At 42.5% G+C, this 15,872-nt stretch overlaps 1 protein-coding gene across 1 annotated transcript in view; it reads left to right on the plus strand.

The window, feature by feature from the left end:
- CTNND2 (catenin delta 2) overlaps positions 1-15,872 on the plus strand; it is a gene marked incomplete at both ends in the record, with an annotated part of 531,585 nt that overhangs the window by 232,278 nt on the left and 283,435 nt on the right. Inside the window, one exon of the mRNA XM_082277797.1 lies at positions 6,679-6,851. Within this exon, the coding sequence (XP_082133923.1) occupies positions 6,679-6,851 (173 nt within the window). The remainder of the gene's footprint in view (positions 1-6,678; positions 6,852-15,872) is intronic.

Below are 15,872 nucleotides of genomic sequence, written 5' to 3' on the forward strand. Positions count from 1 at the left end.
AGGCCACACCTCGAATCCTCTGTTCAGTTTTGGGTCTCTCAGTGCAAGAAAGACCTTGAGGTGCTGGAACAAGACCAGAAAAGGGCAGCAGAGCTGGTGAAGGGTCTGGTCCCAGCTGAGGGAGCTGGGATTGTTTAGCCTGCAGAAAGGGAGGCTCAGGGGAGACCTTATCACTCTACAATTGCCTGAAAGGAGGCTGCGGCCAGGTGGGCGTCAGCCTCTTCACCGAGGCAACCAATAACAGGACAAGAGGAAATGGCCTCAGGCAGGATCAGGTGAGGTTCAGGTTGGACATCAGGAAGAATTTTTCCACTGAAAGGGTGGTTAGGCTTTGGAAGAAGCTGCCCAGGGAGGTGGTAGAGTCACCATTCCTGAAAGTGTTCAAGAAACGACGGGAAGTGACACTTAGTGCTGTGGTCTGCTTGACAAAGCAGTGTTAAGTCAAAGGTTGGACTCGATGATCCTGGAGGTCTTTTTCAACCTTAACAATTCTATGATTCTATCATGTGTTTGTTTTTGAAACCTCACTCATGATCTGGTAATATTACAAATTTAATAGGATGTGCTTCTTTGCCCCCCATCTCTGATCGGTGTCAGTGTACTGAACCAGTCTCTCAGCACTTCGAAAACTGCTTAACTTCTGACACTGGTAAGGTCCTTGGAGCCCAAGTTCCTACTGGCTTTCTTATGTGAGATACTCTTCTGCTTATGACCACCATGGGTATGATTCAGGTGAGCTCTGCCACTTGTGTGGTTACTAGACAAGTTCTTGCCCTCAGGAGGAAGGGAAGAAAACGTCTGATGACTCACCAGCTCTGATTCCCAAACAAGATTCCTGTCTTTTCAACTACTGTTGCTGCTGATGAATATTTTTGGTAACCTCTCACTGAAGCCTCAGTCAGCATTAATAACTGTTCATTGAATCAAAATTCAGTACTGCATTGGTGCGCTTTGGTCTTTGTTGGTTTTGGTTTGGTTTGGTTTGGGTTTTTTTAGCTAGAACAGTGTATGCAGGTACTGGGAAGAATCCTAATATTTCTCTGTTCTGCCGTTTGAAATACTTCTGCTTGCAAACACTTGCTATTCAAGAATAATTTATTTTAAAATGTAATTAAAAATTACATTTTTAGGTTGTGATTTTTTCCCTTTGTTTGGTTGCTGGTTTTTTACCCTGAATGACGTAAGAAGGAAGAGGAGAGGGTCTGAAGAGAGCAGAAATGACAGGCAAAATATTTTATTTCCAAAAAATATATTGCTCTTGAAAATAAAAAAGACAAATGTTTTCATAATTTCTTTTATTTTTCCCTCATTTTTGACCCAGCCATGAATGGTTATAGTAGCCTGGATTCTTTGTGTCACTTTGTTTCCCGTTATCAACTGTTACTGTGATGTCCTTGAATTAATAATAGTCTCTCATTTAAGACCACTCGCTTCCTTAGTTTGGTTTCTAAATAGCTACACCACACCTTACTGCACCATTGTTGGATTTTCAGAAGGAAAAGCAGTGGCATCTGGAGGAATCCTGCCAGTGCAGATCCCTGTCCCTCACAGGCCAGGGGGCACAGCACAGCCTCAGCTGTGCCGTGGGGCTCACCTTGCAACCTTGGCCTCCGACTTCCCCAGGCTCCCCCTTGGCAGAAGCAGGAAGATGCTGTGGAGGCTGTGCTCTGCTGTGGTTTGTATGGAGCCTGTAGCTCACCAGGTTACACTGATGGCCACATGCAATGTTCTCAATGCCACGAATCAGCCTGGTAATGTCAGGCTGTGCTTGTTTTGTTGATTCCGTGTGGCAGGAAGATGGCAAGTGTGGGCTTCAGTGCTGCTCTTTTAAATAAGAGAGCACTGCCTCTGCTCCTCTTCCCCATTTGGCTTGAAGTAAGGTCCTCCACATCTCCTAAACTAGGAAGTTTTGAAATAAAAAAATAATAGCCATCTAATAGCCAGCATAACTGCCAGTAAGGGAGGGGGGGTAATACAAACTAAAGGAAAGGGCTTCACAAGAAACCCCCTCCCCTCACTGCCTGAATGGGAGACTCATTTTCCTCTAACCCTGTCAGGCCTGCCAGCATCTGGTTCTGCAAACCACAAAAGAAATTCCTGTTTCCCTTCTCTGATTCCTAGAGAAGTCCTCTGCTCTCCATCACCTCTGAAGTTTCGTTGTGGGTTGGCTCCCTGATGTAAGCATGTCCTCCATCTCCATCTGGTCTCTTCTTGCCTGGTCTTCTCTGTGCTCCAGCAGCTTTCCCTCGCTTAAGTGCACTTTGTGTCCCAAGCAAGACACCACCCTCTCCCTCTCCTTCCAGCTCCTTTCTGAGGTGGGTTGCAGAGGCCAAGGTGAGCAAAGCAGGGAGCCTTGCACCCTGCTCTGCTCAAGGTTAAAAGGAAGAGGAAGGTATTGTCTGCAGTACCTGTCGTCCAAACTGGAGACAAGTTAAAGAGTTGATTACCCTGCTCCATCGTTTGAAGTAAGTCCACAGTGGTGTTTCTTGCTCAGTGGTGATGGCTCTGACTTAGTTTCCTGAATTTTGACTCTTTCCTCTACTGTTTTAATATGGGAGGAGAGTGGCACAAACAATCAGTGAAAAATGGGTACTATCAACTGTGAATAATGCAACATCAATATTCTTTCACAAGGAAAAATTTTTTTTTTTGGTGTGGTGGTGAAAAACATAAGGGAGAACAGGTATTTATATCTTCCCCATACCCTCAAATAGAAACAAAACATAGTACAAATTTTTAAAGCAATACTACAGATCATCAATATCTGCTATCGTAAATCTTATGAAGCCCAAAGCATTGGTTTTAAATTGAACAATTGTAGTAATTATGTTTCATTAAGGGAACAACTAAGACGGAATTGTGCTAGCAGTTAACTAGTGATTTCCAGTGCCTAGCTGAAAATAGAGAATTTCCAGCTGCCTTAACTCTCCTGAAAGCAAATGAAAAGTAGTTGTATGAATGCTTTCTTATACCAACACAACAGAGTTTAAATTCTAACCTGTAAGAAATGGTAGATTATTGTCAAGAGCCATCAGCGTACAGAAGGACACAAACAAACTTCTCTTCTGAGTGAGCTGCAGGCTCTTCAGAAGGTCTGGGTTTACCTTCAGATTGAAATCTCAAGAATGTCAATGAGAAAAGCAATCCATCTATTCCCTATCAGACAAGGCAGGACTGCTTGTAGTCCCTAAGTCCTGAAAAAGGAACTTGTGTTTTTCATGGTCACATTGATTGATCTCAAGTGTATCTTCTAGTTTGTATGCTTAGTTTAGATTTTGTTATTTACAGGTGAACAGCCACTACTCTATTCTACAGTTCCTTGGGATTATTTAAAATCCTAGGCTTATTTAAAAAATCTATTGGGCTGTCTCTCTCAAATTAATTTGTAATTATTGAAATGTATGTATATTTTAGTTGTTCATCACTACTTGTTAAGGTACAAAACAAAAACTGCTAAACAAAACCAATATTTTAGTGCACGTTAAACTACGAGTGCCAAACTTTTTAAATTCTTTTTTTCAAAGGGTTGGGTAAGTTTCTTTAAGTGCATGGAAATGTTTAAACTAACTGGTGCAGGGAACCCATGTATGTGTTTCTAGCTGGTGATGTTAATCCCCTAGTGAGCCACAGTAATATGAAAGCAGCACTTGAAAGCCAGATGCAATGAAAATTTAAACATATTGCGTTCATAGCATGTGATAGTTTAATCATTATTTAAGCTTTAGAAATGTCACAGCATAATTACTTTCAGAATGAGTACAAACACTGTCATGCACAAAAACTGCTTTCTTTGCTTCTCATGGGAAAGTTACGCTTTTGTGAAATTTCTGAACTTTATCTTGTTCATCACTTGATCACGGACAAATTCTCAGTGAAAATTCAGAATTCAAAAGATTGAAATAAACCCTACAGATCTTTTTAAAACTAAGCATGTATTTTCTTTACGCTCTCAAAAAAAAAAAAATTGTCAAAGTATTTCTTTCATTAAAGAAGAAATTTTGCAACAAAACCAGTTAAATGGAAAATGCTAAGTAAACCCTATTTGCAGAGCCAGGGAATGGAAAGTACCAAAGGCTGGATTTATAAGCACCCATAGAGGATTAAATTCAGCTCTCCTGTGGATGTGATACATTTTTACTAGCCTCACAGCATACATGGAGCTCCACCTCCTTCTGTACTTGTAAGGAAATACAGGGACCAGAACATACATTCTAAATTCCTCCTGTATCTCGAATGTTCTGATGAATGCAGTTGATTTTGCAGTATAAATTGTGTTGATATGTAAAACAGTGTCAAAATCCCAGTCTACATTTAGACGCAAACACTTCCTCTTTACATAGCCTACTATGATTTGTTTATAATATGAGCGGTTCAGGTTGGATTTTGGAAAATAGCAGTTATAATGCTTCTGCCATTTCCGAGAAATAGGCTAGAGGAAAAAATACTCTCCATGTAATTCGGGGGTGGGGTTGTTTGCACATTTTCTAAGTGGAAATCTTTTTGGAACAGCTTTATATCCTCATAGCAAAGACTTAAAGGTCATAAAAACTGCCTTTGTATCAGGAATGTACTAGAAGTTATTTCTGGTAAATTCATTGGAATTTTTCCATTGTGAGCCTGTTTAAAACTGAACTGATCGCATGTTCTGTGGGAGCAAAATCACCATAATAATTTCACATCTTGTAAGGTTCGTGTCACCTTCTGTGCTCTCGTGAGCTTGTAAGTGCTAACCAGAAGATGAACCTGTCATCCCTGTGGAGCCACTGAGTGTGTTATAGATGGTAGCTGTTGGGTTGAAGGTAACCCATGCAATGGCTAAGGTATAACCCTTTTTCCTCCTCTTGTATTTCACTTTAGTGTCTGGGCCCAGACACTAAAAGAGACTAAAATCAATGAAGACAGAGAAAGGATTAAGTGTGTATTTTAATGTAGCTCTTCGTGTATCATAGAATCATATAATCCCAGAATCGTTTGGGTCAGAAAGGACCTTTGAGATCATCTAGTTCCAACCCCCCAGCTGTGGATAGGGGCATCTTCAACTAGACCAGGTTGCTCAGGGCTCCATGCTACCTGGCCTTGTACACTTCCAGGGATGGGTTATCCACAGCTCTTTGGGCAACCTGTGCCATTGCCTCACCACCACAGGGAAGAATTTCTTCCCAATAGCTAATCTAAAACTGCTCTGCCAGTGTGAAGCCATTGTGCTGTCACTTCATGCCCTTATAAAAAGTCTCTCTCCATCTTGCTTGTAGGATCCCTTCAGGTACTGGAAGACCACAATTAGGTTACCCTAAAGCCTTTACTTTTCCAGATTGAACAATCCCAATTCTCTTAGCCTTTCATCATAGGGGAGGTGTTCCATCTAACTTAGTGGCCTCCTCTGGACTTGGTCCAAGAGATGTTTTTCTGTGCTGGGACCTCAGAGCTGGATGCAGCACTGCAGGTGGGGTCTCACCAGAGCAGAGCAGAGGGGCAGGATCCCCTCCCTCACCCTGCTGCCCATGCTGCTTTGGATGCAGCCCAGGACACGTTTGGTTTCTGGGCTGTGAGTGCACAGTGCTGGGTCATGTCCAGCCTCTCATCCCCCAGCACCCCCAGGTCCTTCTGGGCAGGGCTGCTCTGATTTGTTCATCCCCCAGACTGTGTTGGTTCTGGGGGTTGCCCCAACCTAGGAGCAGCACCTTGCACTTGGTCTTGTTAAACCTCATGAGATTGCCATGCACCCACTTCTCAAGCTTGTCCAGGTCCCTCTGGATGGCATCCCATCCTTCAGGTGTGTCAACTGCACCACTCAGCTTGGTGTCGTCTGCAAACTTGCTGCATGTGCACTTGATTCCTTGTGTGGAAACAGACTGTTCCCTGTCTGATATATGGTCTCAGGATAAAAATTGGGAAATCTGCTATGTGCATGTGGTAAGCTAAATCACTTGTATGTGAACCTAATGAATATTAAAACATGTTTTAGTTTCACAGAACTACTAAATAACTGTGGAAGGTGCCAGTGTTCATGGTCCTGACATGCCCTTCAGTCTGGCAGCCCCACTTTAGGCTCACTGCCTGTACTTGGCTCTCCTGCTGTGCAGTGCTGTGGTGGGTAAGATAGATAGCTGACAAAATAGTCGTCAAAGATACGCTGAGATCAGGGTGTGTCCTGCATGATGAGAAGAGCAATTAATATTTTAAAGGCTGCCATCCATCCCTACAGGCACCAAAGTATTACATCACCATGTGTACAGGACAGTGGCAGTAATCAATAGATCTAATGTGCTAGGGGCTCAGGGAAGGACAAGTTAGCATTTCCCAGGCAGAACGACTGGATATAATTAAGTGAAATAAACAAGGCTTATTCTTAGGGGAGAAAAAACCCTCATCAACTATTCTGAGTTGAAAAGCAGGAGTTCTTTATCAAATAGTATGGTTGGATTTGTTCAGGCATAGAATTTCTTCACCGGTCAAAACCATACATTTCTTGCAAAGAAAGCAATGTGGTCTGTTGCGTGAACGTGATGACTGAGTGGAAAAGAAGCAAAGTAATGTGTGTATTTTTATTACTGAAAAGTCAAATTCTGAAAATCTGAAGCCACATACATCTGATAATTTCAAGGCTCACTTGACAGATAATACAGGCATGCTCTTTCACTGAAATTTTTTGACTGCTCTCAAATCCTGTCCCCACAGGGCCCAGCCTCCTCTCCCAGAGTGCGCTCCAGCTCAATTCCAAACCTGAAGGATCTTTCCAGTACTCAGCCAGCTACCACAGCAACCAGACCCTTGCCCTGGGTGAAACAGCATCTGCCCAGCTCCCATCCCGCAGCAGTCAGGCCAGAGGTGCCATCCAGAGCTACAGCCAGGTACGTGTCCTAAGCAATGAAATTGTGTGGAGCAGCTCCCAGGAAAGAGGTGTTCAGTGCTTGCCCCCACCTGAATTTCTGCCTTTACTTTCTCTCTCGTTCAACACACCTGCAGGAGGGTGGAGTTACCATCTTGATTTTTGTAAATCTCTGGTGGGTTGACTTGCATAGTAATAAAGTAATCCTGATTAGAAAAGAGATCTGCATACCAGATTTACTTAGTTGCTTGCATATATATTTTGGTAGTAGCATGTTCAAGCATTTAATTTTCAAAGCAAATTTCTGTGACTGTGCTGATTAGGAGTCCATCCTAATGTCTAGGACTGCCAGCATTGGTCTCAGCACATGACTGAAAGCAGTAAGTGCCAGAAGACAAAAACAAAGCCAGGCTTGACACCAGGAGTGAAACCTGCTTGGGATACCATGCATCACATGGTGCTAGGGCCTAATCTCAACTGTAAGAAGCATTTTTTTCACCACATATTGTAGCACAAGCAGTTTATGAGACAGTTGCCTCTACATTTGAAACATTTTGAAAGATTGTCTCAGATACTCATGAAAACTTTGTAAATCCTGTCTGAACCGTTCCTCCTGGCTCTGACATGTAACCTTCTCACCTTCTGTGCTTTTCACTGTGACTTCAAAGCATCTCAGTAGAAAGTTAAGCTTCAGTTTAGACAAAAATTTCAAGAAGAATTCATGTACATCTCTGTACATAAACAAAGTCTGACTGGGTTGTGTTGGTCAGCACAGGTTATTTTCTCTGTTTAGATGCTAACCATCCCAGCAAAGGAGATCATCTCAGTGTGACACCAGGACATTTTGCAGCTCAGGATCCTGTAGAAGACAGTAGTTATTTAAGCCTTAAATTGCTAAGAGAGTTCAAGTATTATAGTCATTGCATGGTTTGTGGGATACTGAGAGACATACAATATTCTCTCAATTTGCTCACAAAAGCTCCCTATCCTCTAAGACTGAAAAATGAAATAAAGCACAGTTAAATTAAATTTCAAATTGGGTAGGTACATTTTTTTTTTTATAGAATCTTTTACGTTGAAGAAGACCTCTAAGAACGGAGTCCAAACATTAACCCAGCACTGGCCATCAGTAAATCATGTCCCCATGTGCCACATCTCCATGTCTTCTAAATACCCTCAGGGATGGTGACTTGACTACCCTTTCAGTGAAAAAATTCTTCCTGATGTCCAACCTGAACCTCACCTGATCCTGCCTGAGGCCATTTCCTCTTGTCCTGTTATTGGTTGCCTTGGTGAAGAGGCTGACGCCCACCTGGCCGCAGCCTCCTTTCAGGCAATTGTAGAGTGATAAGGTCTCCCCTGAGCCTCCCTTTCTGCAGGCTAAACAATCCCAGCTCCCTAAGCTGTTCCTCACAGGACTTGTGCTCCAGACCCTTCACCAGCTCTGCTGCCCTTTTCTGGTCTTGTTCCAGCACCTCAAGGTCTTTCTTGCACTGAGAGACCCAAAACTGAACAGAGGATTCGAGGTGTGGCCTCACCAGTGCCGAGTTCAGAGGGACAATCACTGCCCTGGTCCTGCTGGCTACACTATTGCCCATACAGATCAGGATGCCCTTGGCCTTCTTGGCCACCTGGGCACAGCTGGCTCATGTTCAGCCAGCTGTCAACCAGTACCCCCAGGTCCTTTTCTGCTGGGCAGTTTTCCAGCCACTCTGCCCCCATCCTGTAAAGCTGCATGAGGCTGTTGTGGCCAAAGTGCAGGACCCAGCACTTCACCTTGTTCCATGTCATACAACTGCCCTTGGCACATCCATCCAGCCTGTCCAGATCCTTCTGCAGAGCCTGCCTACCCTCCAGCAGATCAACACTCTCAGCCAACGTGGTTTTATCTGCAAACTCATTGAGGGTGCACTCTACCCCCTAGTCCAGATCATTGATAAAGATATTAAACAGCACAGATCCCTGAGGAATTCCACTTGTGACAGGCCACCAGCTGGATGCAGCACCTTTCACCACCACTCTCTAGGCCTGGTCATCCAGTCAGGTTTTTACCTAGTAAATAGTACACCCAGCCATGCCATGGGCTGCCAGTTTCTCCAGGTTAATCTTGTGGAAAATTGTGTCATCTGGAGCTATGCTTTCTGAAAAGCATCATACCCTGGGAGTCAGCCTGAAAGACTGGGATGCAGTCTTCAAGGAGGCTGGGAAAAGTAAGATGATGGAAAGGGAGCAGGTTATGAGAGTAACGGAAACAAAAACAAAGTAGAAGTGAGAGGGGAAGGAGAAAGAATGTATTTCTTAAAAAAGGCAGGAATGAAAATTGTGCAGATTTGTAGAGGTTAGAAACAAATATATTCTTAATATAAATTTTATTATACTCATTGATAGAAAAAGATGAATTCATGGCGGGCAAAAAATTAATGATCTAAATTTTTTCATTGAAGCTACACTGAGCAGACATTGGTTAGATCTGAGAAGCTCTCATGAACCATCAACTTCAGAGAGAACTGGTTTCCTTCAGAAAGGTAATTAGTAAGTTAGTACAGCAGCATTTCCTATCCTTTGTTTTTCTTGGTATGAGAGGACAGAAAATAAGATTTTCTTTTTACTTTCCTCCATGTTGTAGGGTAGATATTCCTGCAGGAAAATAATTCAGAGAACTTAATAATTTTTCACACCATGATCCTGCAGAGGATGCCTGACAACTTCAGATGAATTAAAATATATTTTGAAAATATTAACAAACTGCCATATAAACTAAGAATTAATACAATTAAAATCACATAAAAGAGGTTTTAAAAGAGGTAAACAGGAAGAGGAAAATTCAAAAGTCAAAATTAAAAAATTCTGAATATGACCATTGCTGATCCCACAATTACAGGGAAAAAGAAGTCAAGCCTGAGAATTGTTTTGCTATACCTATTATAATTAAAATAAGCCTCAGGAACTGAAGCTTCTCAGATTGTGATAATTTCCTTTGGTATTTGTTTGCAAGGAATATAGCTATCTCTCAACATGAATGATAGTCCAAATGCTTGCAAAAAAAATGTAAATAGTCCCAAGGCCAGCTGTGACAGCAAGAACAATTTGTGAAAATGCAATTGTATAAAAAAGAGAAACTAATTAGTCTTGGGACTTCCTGTATAGTGCTGCAAAGTGCAATCTAACATTTTTGTCAATTTGGTGGAGTTCATTATAGATCACAGAGTTTTTCCAGTGCTTTGACTACTTTAGAACACAAAACTTTTATCTTCTAAATACTACTGGGATAGGATTTCTTAGCAAAAACTGCTCGTCTGTCAGGGAATTACTCTGCTTCCCCACTGAAAACAGCTTTTCAAACTCAGTGTCCAGATGCTGAAATATCTTTCACTAATCAATGAAGTTTATTTGTGAAGAGTCTGACTTCTATTACAAAAAAAAAGAAACCAAAAAACCAAAACAAAAAAGAGCAGATTTTGTAGATGAGTTGCTCAAAAATAAATCTATTTGAACAATATAATTTATGAATAACCAAGTTTACTGCAACCTTGAGAATGTTGCAGTAAATCTTACATTGCAGAGATACCATAGGAGTATAAAGCATAGCAGGTACTACAAAGAGTGGCTTTCCACATACTCTGCCATGTGTCTGCAACAGGACAGGAAAGAAAGTTTACATTCTGGATGAGGACTTGTTTAGCTGTTGGTAATGCTGCAGTCTTTTCAGAGGCTGTGGCAGCAACACAGGTAAATCCCTACTGTGTATTATCCTGTGCACCTGATGCTTCTGGACTGAGTAAGCTGGCCCAGAATTGGAAAACCCTAAAAGTCAAAAAGTAGATGGAAAATAAAGATGATTAAAAAGTCTTGAAAAACCATTTAACAGTTAGTATTCTAACCTGTCTCCTTTTTCCTATAAACAAGTCATAAGTTTGTCATTCATCAGACCACCACACCTCACTAGCAGATGAGTGCTAGAATGGGTTGTCAGGCAGAAACCGTATACTGGCCACAATTGGCTGCTTGATAATCTACCCAGACAAAAGCTAAAATAAGGATTTCCCATCAGGTAGGGTATGGCCGATGATGATGTGTTTAAAACCAGATTCCAAATATGAATGAAAGAATTTTTCTGTCATAAAGGAAACAAGATGAAATCTTAAGACAGATTACTCATTACGGCACTCAGAGAACAAATCACTACTAGAGATGATGGCCACAGAGATCTGCAATGCTGCTTTGATTCTGCATGAGGACTGTAGCTTTCGTTGCTGCTTTAAAACCTGAGATGGACCATCCTTGGACCCTCTGAAAAGATCTCACACTATTTGGTTTGTGGATGTGGAAGACTGCAATTACCTACCTTCATCTATATGTATGACCTTTGAGAGTAGCATCAGGTAGGCTGACAAATTTTCCTAATAGTGCTAGAATTTTGGAATGGAACAATGGAACAAAATCAGGAGAAAGAGGTGAAATAGGACACATTTGAGGGATCCAGAGGTATAGTCTGGCATGTGTTATTGTATAAGAGCACTTGAACATAGGTAGCATCTTCCTAGTCAGAACTTAAAAATGACATTAAAGCAGTCTTGCAGAAGAAAGAAGAAAGGTCCTGCCCAAAGACTGAAGTGCGCATCCCAAGACTAAAGAATGTTAAGCAATTTCCATGCCCTCTTCTGCCCTTTCTAAGAGTGTTGATAGAGGCATCAGACCACTGCAGAGTGATACCTTGAGTGAAGCCTTATGGACGGTTCTTTGGGCTGACAGAAAAAAAAAGTCTCCCTCAACAGACTGGCAAGTCTTGCAGTCTCTGAAAAAGCTCAGAGTATCACTGAGATTGTGAAATAGAGCTGTACCCTTGGAGTGTCTCTAGAAAGCCCTAATAAGGATGATCAAGTTTTCTGCCGAAAGCTACCAACACACACCAATATTTAAAAGCCATAGTGGCCTGGAGGGAGGTTTTCCACACAACTTGAGCATACAATTGGAAAATCCTCCCTGCAATCGAGAAATGGTCTCCTCATGGACCTCAGTGTACTGTATATGACTATGTTAGTATTCATTAGATGTGACCTTGTATGAGATTTTAAGGGCAAAGAGATCCAGAGAGCAAAACAAGCTGAAAACTGGTGCTGGCATTTAGTGCTAAACTAAAGTTCATCCAGACCTACGATGGGCATGCAGACTTAAATCTCTGGGAGCAATCTGCAAGAATCAACACACTGATTCATAATTAGCAGCTGGCCCCAAAGTTTCACTTGTCTAGCCATTTTGTAATTACTTATCCCTGAAAAATTTTATGCAGAATAAATAAGTTAACACAGTTATTTGCCCCTCTCAATTCTACTCCACAGAACAGAAATCTTATCTTGAAGTCTTTCATTTAATCTTGTTTTGGTTTAAAGTTCCAATTTAAATTTTCAATTGGAATTGTAAAAAACCAAAAAAAAACCCCCAACAAACAACAACAACAAAAAGCCCTACACAAAACCAACCAAACAACCCCCCCCCAAAAAATCCCCCAAATTTCCTGGAATTTAGGGCATTAAATGCTTGAATGAACAGGCAAACAACAGTTAGACTGTTCTCTAGTTTCCTGTAAACTAACTGGATACCCTCAGTAATTTTCTGTATGAAGCTCTAAAGATACAGTTTTGTATCAGTAGAAAATTATCTTCCTAGTAACATTAAATGGGAAAGAAAACATTTCTCTAGCTGTATTAATGTTCTCATGTTTTTTTTCACACATTCCTGCTTCTAAAAAGGGTATACCAGAATCCGTGTATTGAATCCAAATAAGCAAGGCTACTTTTCTTTGGGATGCTGGGGAAATTAAACCCCTGTGTCTTGGAATAGATATTTATAGGGCTGTAGTAAGAAAGTCCTTGATTTTTATTAACATCTATGAAATAGGTTGATGCTAGAGTATAATTACTGATAAGCAAATTTGCTCTCAGTTTATTAGCTTAAATACAGTTTTGTTCTCAGGTTGACACAAATAATGGATAAACGGAAAAAATAAGGGGAAAATACCATTGTATTTCATTCTTGCATATGAAGTATGTCACATTGCAGGGTGAACAATGACGTGTCTTTATGTCTGTCTTAAGCAACAGACAGGGAGAAACACAATAAGAAACTAAACCACATTTTGTCTCTGAAAACATGAGTGGAGAACGTTACTGCATGCTTGGCCCTTTGAAAAAACCTGAAGACCTCATGGTACATTTAAGACAGGTCTGAGATTAGTCACATCCTAGAAAATACTGCATGCTAATGTTTTCATTCCAATCTGTTCATCCAGAAGTTCTCTCCTTCACACAGAGCAAATGCTTAGCTTTTTAGGAAGTGCTATATACTGCATTTTTAATTAAGCATTTAATTACTGTGTCCCACCACTACACCTTGTTCCCTATAACAAATGATCATGAAATAGGATTTTTGGGGTTTTTTTGAATTAGTGCTTGCAGACTGCCTGCAGCTTTATAGAGATTTATTAGGAATATGGGATAATACTGGTTTACTTGAAATTAATTACTCTAAATCCTTGACACATGAAGTAGTGTAGAAGTAGATTAGAAAAATAAATTTTGTATACATGATGACAGTGCTTGCCAAAACCCCTTAGGATCAACAGCAAACTGTTAAAGTTACCAGTGCATTACCAGTGTGTTGAAGTAACTGGTGCACTGGTAACATTGCAGAAGACTGTATTTTGGAAGTGTTTATTATGAAATTATTTTTACTATGCTACTAAACAGTCCAAAAAGTAAAATGAATTGATAATGTAGCTGGTTTGAATGACCTTTTGTTATGTGCGAAGTTTGCTCTGCGCATGTTGTCCTAAATCATGCCGGCCTGTTTTTGTTTTATAAAAGTTTTCACCATATAGTCTAAACCTGGAAAATGAAAACTGTACTCCTGTCAGATACATTATTGGACAGTCAGCTGCAGATTAGTCCTTCTTTCCAGTTTAGAGCATATACGGTAAGTAGCTCAGCACGAAAGTAGCTTTTAAAAGTTCACTGATGTTCCCATCAGTTTCTTCCCTGGTTTTTGTGAGGAGCCTTTCAAATGAGCAACTTGAGCTTGTTGGCCATTTATGAAAATTTCAAGGCTTGTACTTGAAGCTGTGGTGTTTGTTACTCACTGCTGCAATCAGAACAGTCCAGCTCAAAAGAGAGCAGGTACTTGCATCTGTGAGCCCCTTGCTCACCTGGCAGTCACCGTACAGAGCACCTAGAGGAGAACAGTTTCCATTTCATTTATGTGTAAAGCCATTGCTCTGTGAGGTGCAAAACCTCCCAAACCCAGTGAAGTTTGGGTCTGGCAGTGCTCTCTTGAGAAGCCAGAACACTGTTAGTGCTGGTAGCTTCTTCCACACTACTAACAACTGGGAGCAAAGCTACAGAAGGAGCTTCTCTTCCTGTCTCTGTCCAGGAAAATACATATTCTTCCTCCAGATACAAAGCATTTAAGATGAGGGGCAGACTCCAAAAGTAGGAAAAAAAAAAAAAAAGAAAAAAGAAAAAGAAAAATTTCCAGTGGGTGTACTTAGGAAGAAGTACACATTTCTGGCATTTTGGACCTTGTTTATTTTTTGCTCTGCTTAGTTATGTTGTCCTCAATTTCTGACCAAATCCTTTATTGAATATCCTAGCGCAAATAAATCAAATTTCATACCAGGAACATGGTGCTTTTGCCTACTTGTTTTTTTGTAGGATGCTACTGAAAAACAACATTGCTATTCAATGTATAACAATGCTGCTCTTGGCATTCACAACACCTCTTCGAATTGAGTCACAAAATTCATTATTCACATTTTAAAGCTTCTTCTGGCTAAGAAAATCACTAGCTGAGAGGTGTGTGTGTGTTTGGGCAAAGCAGTGGTCAGACCGATTCAAACTATGCTGTCAACTCCGAGGATCCGGAGCAGTTTCTGAGGTTTCAAGTAAATCCCCTGCATAGCCAGAAAAAAAAAAAGTATCTGAATCCAACAGTGCATCTTCCAACAGAGCGCTGAGCTCTCACTCACTGCGGGGTACAGTTATGAGAGGATTTTAATGTTACTAGACTCACAGATGATCTCTTGAGCCTAAGATCCCCGATAAAAAAAAAAAAAAAAAGGGGGAGCCGCCTGCGTGTGAAGGCGAGCTCCATCCTCTGCGGCTTCAGAAGCGGCTCAGACACCGAACCGAAATTTCTCATAGGCAGCATCTCCCGAGGATTTTCTCTCGCTCCCTCTTCCCAGCCCCCCTCAATTACCGGTCTTAGAGGGAACTCAGCGCTGCCTTGCCCGCGGCCAGCGGGTCGGTGCAGGGAGCTCCCTCCCTGCATCCCGATGCAGATTCTCCGCTGGATGTGGCCCAGGGAAGCGCCCGGCCCCGGCAGCTCCTCCCGTACCCCCCGCCCCCTTCGTGCCGCGTAACTGAGTACGAGGCGGCCGCTTTCCGTGCTTCCAGCGGGGCTTGGCGTGCACCAGCCCGGGATTCCCCTGCCTCCGCCCCTTCACCGAGGTCGGGACCGCAGGGAGCAGCGAACTCCTGGTGCGGTGCCTCTCCTCCTAAGGACACAGGTTGCTGGAAACCGAGGAAAGTTACTCGGTTAAAGGCCCTTCCGTGGCTTCGGCCGCTCTTCTCTAATGTATGCAGAATAAAGGGGCGCGGGTGTATAGATGTCTGTATATGTTTGTATCTAAGTATTTGAGCCGGGGCTAAACCCTGCCTGCTTTAGGGGCCGGCATGTGAGCGCGGTCCGGAGCCGGAGCCCGGGAGCGCTGTGCCCCGCGGCCGGGTGCTGGCTTCAGCCGTCGGGAGGAGTTTCGACGCCTCTCGGCCCGAGCCGGCGGCTGGTTTTTCCCTGAAAGGCCGGCAATGCTTTAGCAGATTAACAACTCCCGTAATCCCGCAGGCTCCGGGTGCCGGCCTGGTTTGAGGTCAGAGAGTGGGCTGCGTGCGGCTGGGGGGCTGCTCCGGCCGGCGGCCCCCCCTCGCCCCGCGCAGGGCCGGGGGAGCCGGGCGCCCGCCGCCGCTGACGCCTCTGCCTTTCCTTCCCGCAG

The sequence above is a fragment of the Coloeus monedula genome (assembly GCF_965178545.1).
Source record: "Coloeus monedula genome assembly, chromosome: 1".
Taxonomy (NCBI): domain Eukaryota; kingdom Metazoa; phylum Chordata; class Aves; order Passeriformes; family Corvidae; genus Coloeus; species Coloeus monedula.